Here is an 8672-nt window from a genome sequence, read left to right on the forward strand (position 1 = left end):
ATATGTTAAAGTTTAAGTTGGTGGCCATCTGTACTGTTTTCACCTATATGAAGGATGATGACCTTTCACTTAATTACCAGTATCTTGTAATTATCATTATTCTGGTCGTACAGTAGGATTTTACCCAATGAAAAAATCGCCCAATGGGATTTTTATTGTAACGAAAAATGGTCACTTGGTATTTTTTGAACAATGAATGTTCTTTCACGTACAGTAGGCTTGGTTGTCAGGTTATGATTTGTGAGATGGGATTTATTTCTACCAGACAGTTGTGTCCGGTGAGGTTATGTGTAGAGGAGATCTGTCAATGGGATTGTGTCATGTGAGATTCGTGTCAGTGTGTCTCAGTGTACTATTCAAGAGACCCATATGAACCCTCACACGGTAACTGGGTCAATGAGGCAATTGGTCTGATAACTGAGAGAGAGAGAGAGAGAGAGAGAGAGAGAGAGAGAGAGAGAGAGAGAGGTGTATATCATCATTACGTGAAACATCCTCAATACACTTATCCAAAACTCTCTCACTCCCACATTACCTCACGCGGGGGCAGCATTGGGGGAACTCGCAATCACAGGCCTGAACGACGGAACCACTGGACTTCGATAACCAAATGTAAAAGTTAATGAACCAATTATCTGAAAGGTAGGAACAGCTGTTATTCCCTGGTTGTGGAGTACGGCGGTCATCCGGGGTTTTGTGTAGGTAGATTCGTACTGTAACGCAAGGTGGTGGTGGAGGGAGAGCTGTGGTGGTGTTGGAGGGAGGATTGTGGTGTTGGAGGAGGGAGATTCGTGGTTATGGTGGAGGTGGCGGTGTTGGTGTGTAAAGACATTGAGTATACTGTATGTAAGAGACGTAGGTGGTGTGTAATAGTGCCCCAGAGGAACCAGTACTTGTCCTCGTAACACCGCCCATCAACTTGGCCCCTGAGAGTACTAAGCTGCCATCTGTCTTTCTGCGTGTTACCTAAACTGTTTCTCAAGTTATTATTTTTTTTATTCTTCTGATTTTGTTTTGTTTTTATGATTTTGACGGATCATAACAAGAAGACCTCACGGAGAAAATATCTTAAATGAAAACCACTACAGGTAGATTAAGACGGTTTGGGAATTTCTGATCACCTGGAGATTAACCACCCTAACGCTATCCTATCCTATCCTATCCTATCCTCGCCAATAGTGCTAGGGTAGATGGTTAAACTTTAGGTAATCCGGAATTTCCTCGGTATTAATCGTATAGAAATCACCAATATATGAGAGGGATAATATTTTGATCACTCCTCAAAGCCTATAAACTCCAGGACACCTCTTGGTAAACCTCTAATACACGGATGTAAATTGAACTCATGTACAGGGTTAAAGGTCACCGGGGTACCAAAAATTGTGTTGTTTTAATTAAGGTAAATTGGGTGAGATAAGTTGCTGTCGTTTGCATGTGTCGGTGAGTTGAGTTTGAGGGTTATGTTGTGGGAGCTGGTGTGTGAGGGAGACTATTAACCTGACCTGTATTTACAAGTTACGAAAGTTTGGTATTGAATTTGCAGCGCGTTGTGTGATGGTACTCGACATCTTAATTAAATGTATATATATATATTGTATTTCCATAAGCTCTGTGTATTTTTCTTGATACACATGCACGCACGCGCAAATACACACACACACACACACACACACACACACACACACACACACACAGGTACAAAACCGGGAGATAAATCTACTATTATTGTAATGTCAGTAATTGTAGTAGGGAAATCCGTCGTCCCAACATGAATCTAATCTTCACCAATCCCCTCCGCTTAATTTAGGTATTCCCAGAGGAGGGGCGAGGCTATAGAATATATTCCTAGGGTTATTGAGGACTGTCCCGACCACTCCCACACCTGCTGAGTTGCCCTCTAATTCCTCCTCCTCATCCTCTTCTTCCTCCTCCTCCTCTTCCTCATCTTCTTCCTCTTCCTCTTATTCCTTCTCCGCTTCCTCCTCCTCTTCCCTGTGAAGTTTAATTGTAAGCTGTGACCTGCAGGGCAGTGTAGGTCAAACAAGCTGTGAGCTGTAGGAGACTGTAGTTCAACTATAAACTGTAACCTGTAGGATGCTGTAGTTCAACTATAAATGTGACCTGTATGACACTGTAGGTCGAATACGTGATAGAATTTAAGCAGAAAATATCAAGTATATAAACCTGGTATAGATAAAGGTCATGACTTGTACTGGTGCCTGGGCTGGGATCCGGAGGGAGGAATGTGGCTAGAATGATCTGTAGAGAGTAAAGGTTAGAGTTGTGTTGTGTCTTCGAGGTTGTAAAGGTCATGTATGTAGCGGATCTTGTTGGTACTGAAGGTTAAAGGTATGGCACGGGAGGATGACTAAAGGGAATATGTAAATAAGTTTCTCGCCGCAGCCCAAAGTTGAACAGAGAGATCACCTGAAGATTAGACGTCCTAACTGATTTTAACCTGATGATTAAACACCTTTAGGCTATCTAGGGGGTTAGGTTAGGTTAGGGTAGGGTAGGGTAGGGTAGGTTAGGTTAGGTTAGGTTAGGTTAGGGTGTTTATTAATCAGGTGAAATATGATAGGATGTGTAATCTCCAGATGATCCAAGCAGAGATTATGGATGGTGAGGAGGGAGTGTTGAGGCACAGGTGACATTATACCGTATGTGTGTTGGTAGAGACGGAGAGGCAGATCACAGGGCTGGATGGACCCTTCGTTTTTATCACTGTATGAAAGTAAATATACCAAGATGAATGTATTAACTAAAGAAGGTAATATTTTAATTATTTTTAAAAGACATAATGTACAATGATGGTAATAAGAATAATTAAATAAACAGGTGGCATAACGAAGGATAAATAGAATGTGATTATAAATGTATCGGCATCTGTTGATAGGTGTGAGAGAATGTTTTCCTAGACAAAATGGGAGAAAGGAGTAAAATAATGTGGGTTTTCAATTAATTAACCAAAGAATGAGAAGAATAAAATAAATTAACCTAAGGAATTAAAAAAGTACTCGTGTTTTGGTTTTCTTGTCGGTACAGGAGGAGTGTAAGGTGAGAGGATACAGGAAGAATGTAAACATGTAAATAAAGATAGGAGACATAAGGAATGAGATTAAACAGGTGACAACAGGTGTGCTGAGGAAGTGTATGGAGAGGTACGAGTATCTGTCTATCTGTGCCTCTGTCTGTCTGTCTATAGGATATTCTCCATCCTGTCTGTCTGTCTGTTTTTCTGTCTGTCTGTCAGTTTGTCTGTGTTTCTCTATGTAGGATATTCTCCGTCCTGTCTGTCTGTCTGTCTGTAGGATATTCTCCATCCTGTCAGTCTGTCTGTGTTTCTCTATGTAGGATATTCTCCATCCTGTCTGTCTGTCTGTAGGATATTCACCATCCTGTCTGTCTGTCTGTAGGATATTCACCATCTAGGACTCAGCTGGGTGGTCATAAACGGCGGGTGAGTACTGATAGAGGCGAGCGTCACCTCCCACTAATAATTATGCTAATGTATGTTAATGCCAGAGATCCCCAGTCCGTGATAAACACAGGAGTGGGGTAATGTTCTGTTGGTATGTATATATACTGTATGTATGTATCCGTGTATGTATCAGGTGGAAGTTGTATGATATTTTGGTGTTAGAATGTTGTTGCTGTATTTGTTAAGCCTGGGTTATTCCCTGTAGCCTGTCAGTCCTGTCTGTATCTGAATAAACTTTACCTGTGTCAAGTTGTGTATGTTATCAGTTCATCCAGAATACTGAATAGTTTCTGCATAACTTTACTCACGTACAGTACGTACACGAATGATTACACATGCGCACGTGCACTTATATATTTATTTACGATTTATTCACACACACACACACACACACACACACACACACACTATCTAGTAAAATTAACTGACGTGCGTGTGTGTGTGTGTGTGTGTGTGTGTGTGTGTGTGTGTGTGTGTGTGTGTGTGTGTGTGTGTGTGTGTGATAATTATGATTACACCCGTGTACGTGCTTCCTTGTGTCCGTGTGCATGTTTGTCCTCGGTCGTGCTCACCACCTGCACATCATGTCAGTGTTATAATTAGTGCAATACACCAGAGGCCTGACACCTGCAGAGATATGAAGACGCTCACGGGGCCAAATTAAGGCTCTCCATAACTAACTTGTCCGTCAGGTAGAGTCCTGCACTGCACCTTCACTATATATACATGTACACCAGCTGTGATTACGTCCCGTGTTCACTCACCTTCTGTCTCGTCACTCACACACCTGGGAAAAAAAAGTAAGAGTAAACCTCCCCTGTATGACAACCAAGAGACGTAAATACAAGGTAAAATAAGATAAAAAGTCAAGTAATATGCATGTTGAGTTGTATTATGAAGTTATTATACACGTTACCAGAATATCCTTGAAAACTTGGACTTATATTACACTGAACGAAGGACGAGAATTATGTGGGTTAGGTTAGGTAAGGTATAAGAAGGTTTACCCAACCCTAAACATCGACACCTCCTTCTACCCGACACTAACTCCACCTGACGTCCCACGAACAACGTAACAGTAACCCAAGGAGCCTTCATAGTAACAAACCTTCCTTAATGACACCTCCTTCTACCCGACACCTGACGTCCCACGAACAACGTAACAGTAACCCAAGGAGCCTTCATAGTAACAAACCTTCCTTAATGATCTGTTGTGAATGGGTTGATTTTGTCCCTGGTCAACATATCCATTAGTGTGTTCTTTTCATTACCCCGATGTGTCTTTAGTGTGGTTAGTGACGTTTGTGTTTAATGGATCTCTATACAGTAAATGTAACTTTTATTATGTAGTATCTTATATTTTCTTATTCATTGTGATGGCGTGAGAGTCAGTGGTTTATATAAGTAGTCCTCAGTCAGAAAAGTTTATTATTATTATTATTATTATTATTATTATTATTATTATTATTATTATTATTATTATTATTATTATTATTATTATTATTATTATTATTATTATTATTATTATTATTATTATTATTATTATTATTATTATTATTATTCACTTCCTATCACCAGTTGTGGCGTTATGCATTATTCTATATTCTCAGTTTTGTGACGTCATACATTGTATTCCTTACACAGTGGAGGCCCCTAGAGAGAGAGTTGGGAGGTATTTTGGTAACCGAGGTACCTCAGCTCCCCAACACCCGCCGTAACTCTCACTAATTTTGCTTATGCATATGGGAGGCCAAGCTTATATTTAACCCCTAATATGCCTTATAAAGAGTAAAGCTGTGATAATCCAGCCAGGGCAGACAGGTTAATTAAGAGGAAGCCTTGTAGTTAGTCCGTATGTACGATGGCTTCATGGTAATTATAGAGGTTTTCGTCTTCTGGTGTAATGAATGTTGGGTGCTAAATAGTGCTATACATTGCGGGGATTGTGGGTAAGTGCAGGTTGTTTAGTAGTATGATTAGCTAGTCCTGGTCTCCTCCCGCGTGATGTCCAGGGCACGGTGGTGGAGTGGTTGGTGTACTGGGTTGTTAAGGAACACTAGCAGTATACCAGGTTGTCGTCAATACCCAGCCGGTTCACATACGTCCACACAAAAAGGGGAGAGAGATGTATAAATCCTCTGTCAAAGCTGTTTGTGATAGGTGACGTGACGCTCAGGGCTGACGTGTAAATGGCTCGGTCTGGGGCGTTTGAGTGAACAGTTTATTACCTGTAGTTTGTGTTGTTTCATGTTAAGAGAGAGTTAACAGTGTAAGTGATCTCTCTATTACGGTCTTTATGGATAATACACCTGACGCAATGGACCTGTTCAAATTGGTTAGAGTTGTCTTAAAGAGATACTAATAACATGTTTCTATATAAAGAGGTAAGGACATCTTCCCTTCCTTTATATTTTGTGAGCGGAGGAGAGAGTACCACCGTGATGGTCAGGTCAAAACAAATGAATTAATGATCCATTGGTGTGTGTGTGTGTGTGTGTGTGTGTGTGTGTGTGTGTGTGTGTGTGTGTGTGTGTCACCTGAACCTTCCTGCTGCTGGCCTGGTTCTCTCTATCTCAGTCTTTATCTTTATCAATATGTATATACCAAACAGGTGAATTACAGTGTTAAGTAACCTCACCTGACCCTTCAAGGTGTAGCGTACCTTGACCACTGTGTCCGTGTGTCTGTGATGAAAGCAGGTGAATTACTCATAAGTGGATGGGGTGTTACGTAAGACCCCCCACCCTCACCACCTTGACCTTTCATGTTACCCTTGTCAACTTAATCTTGAGGACGAACCTACTAGACAGGTGTTCCTCCTCCTCCCCCTCCAAACTGGCACTCAAGGGGCAGCTGAAACAGTGGTAGTGGCAGCAGATGTTAGGTAGTACATGGTTACTTGTTCTATTATTTTGATTCTGTATATCATAGTTCATCTGAATAATGTTGTGAATATTCAAATTTTTTGTTCCGTTCTTTTGTTTATTCGAATAAATTTGAAGGTGTTTATGGTAGCGGGAATATATACAGTATATAAAAATTACTGTAAACTCTCTGCTCGTATACGTGGTGGATGACACACGCAAAACTATGCTCATTAATTTGTATTATTTATGTATCGATATAAGATGGTTTTTCAGGGTATACTTTCCTCTGTGTTAACTGGAGTTTAAACTTATTTTATACTATAGGAAACATTAGTCGTGTAAGGAATCTCAGAGGATTTGGTCAGTCTTGTTCAGTCTAATCGATAATCCGTTAGAAACATTGGTTATAAGTGCGGATATATACAACTATAGTTGTAAGTACGTATACCCGAGCAGGTACAGGTGTAAGTACAGTCAGCCAGAGATCCAGCTACCTCAACCTGGGTCTTGTACTCGCAATTTTACCTGGCAATACTTGGTAAAGTGAGGCTGTATGTAATAGTGATTGTGATTGGTGGATCTATTTTCGGTTGTATCACTGTCAGGATAAATATTAAATAAACCAAAGGTTTCCAAATGTTTGCATATTTGCTTAAATAATTAAAAAACAAATGTGACATCATGTGGCAGCTGTGGTTGTAGAAGAGTTGCCAATTCATTAATAAAGTTTTCTTCATTATTTAAGCAAATATGCAAACATTTGGAAACTTTTCATGATCTAAAATAATGATGAATAGTTTATTATGTACAGGTGCACGTACATGCACCTAAGCAAATACAGGTACAGGTGCACGTACATGCTTCTGGGCAGATACAGGTGCACGTACATGCACCTGGGCAGATACAGGTGCACGTACATGCACCTGGGCAGATACAGGTACAGGTGCACGTACATGCACCTGGGCAGATACAGGTACAGGTGCACGTACATGCCCCTGGGCAGATACAGGTACAGGTGCACGTACATGCACCTGGGCAGATACAGGTACAGGTGCACGTACATGCACCTGAGCAAATACAGGTACAGGTGCACGTACATGCACCTGGGCAGATACAGGTGCACGTACTTACACCTGAGCGAATACAGGTACAGGTGCAGATATATGCACCTGGGCAGATACAGGTACAGGTGCACGTACATTCACCTGAGCAGATATAGGTACAGGTGCACGTACATGCACCTGAGCAGATACAGGTACAGGTGCACGTACATGCACCTGGGCAGATACAGGTACAGGTGCACGTACATGCACCTGAGCAAATACAGGTACAGGTGCACGTACATGCACCTGAGCAGATACAGGTACAGGTGCACGTACATGCACCTGAGCAAATACAGGTACAGGTGCATGCACCTGGGCAGGTACAGGTGTGCGTACATGCACCTGAGCAGATACAGGTACAGGTGCACGTACATGCACCTGAGCAGATACAGGTGCACGTACATGCACCTGAGCAGATACAGGTACAGGTGCACGTACATGCACCTGGGCAGATACAGGTACAGGTGCACGTACATGCACCTGAGCAAATACAGGTACAGGTGCACGTACATGCACTTGAACAGATACAGGTACAGGTGCGCGTACATGCACCTGAGCAAATACAGGTACAGGTGCACGTACATGCACCTGAGCAGATACAGGTGCACGTACATGCACCTGGGCAGATAGAAGTACAGGTGCACGTACATGCACCTGAGCAGATACAGGTACAGGTGCACGTACATGCACCTGAGCAAATACAGGTACAGGTGCACGTACATGCACCTGAGCAGATACAGGTGCACGTACATGCACCTGGGCAGATAGAAGTACAGGTGCACGTACATGCACCTGAGCAAATCCAGGTACAGGTGCACGTATATGCACCTGAGCAGATACAGGTACAGGTGCACGCACATGCACCTGGGCAGATTCAGGTATAGGTATGATAATTTCCACAGGATGATTACAGTAATTCATCACGGATACAACAGCAACATTAGTATGCTACATCAACCATGATATACAATTGTTTTTCAGGTTTAAATATTTTTGTCTCGTCGTGACATGGTGGACCTTTGTGACGAAAATGTGTCCTGAATAGTTTGAATATTTTCCTGTGTGTGGATCAGTGTGCAGGGATGATATTTTGTGATCGTGTTAGATGTCCCGGTTTAAATTAATTTCTGATGAAGGACTTGGAATGTTCTTTTTCTCTAAAGTCTCGTGTTTGTTGTTTGATGTTTAGGTCTACATGCTGTTCTATGTCACATTTAGGTC

At 41.8% G+C, this 8672-nt stretch overlaps 1 protein-coding gene across 1 annotated transcript; it reads right to left on the bottom strand.

Moving 5' to 3' along the window:
* Positions 1–3993: 3993 nt before the first annotated feature.
* On the bottom strand, positions 3994–8372 carry LOC121869281 (uncharacterized protein SPEM3-like). The gene is made up of 3 exons (XM_042370526.1): positions 7548–8372; positions 7206–7451; positions 3994–4056 (listed from the first exon to the last, which is right to left on the bottom strand). The coding sequence occupies exons 1-3, from the start codon at positions 8370–8372 to the stop codon at positions 3994–3996; spliced, it is 1134 nt and encodes a 377-aa protein (XP_042226460.1).
* Positions 8373–8672: the final 300 nt, after the last annotated feature.

This window comes from Homarus americanus, unplaced genomic scaffold, assembly GCF_018991925.1.
Source record: "Homarus americanus isolate GMGI-L3 unplaced genomic scaffold, GMGI_Hamer_2.0 scaffold36734, whole genome shotgun sequence".
Taxonomy (NCBI): domain Eukaryota; kingdom Metazoa; phylum Arthropoda; class Malacostraca; order Decapoda; family Nephropidae; genus Homarus; species Homarus americanus.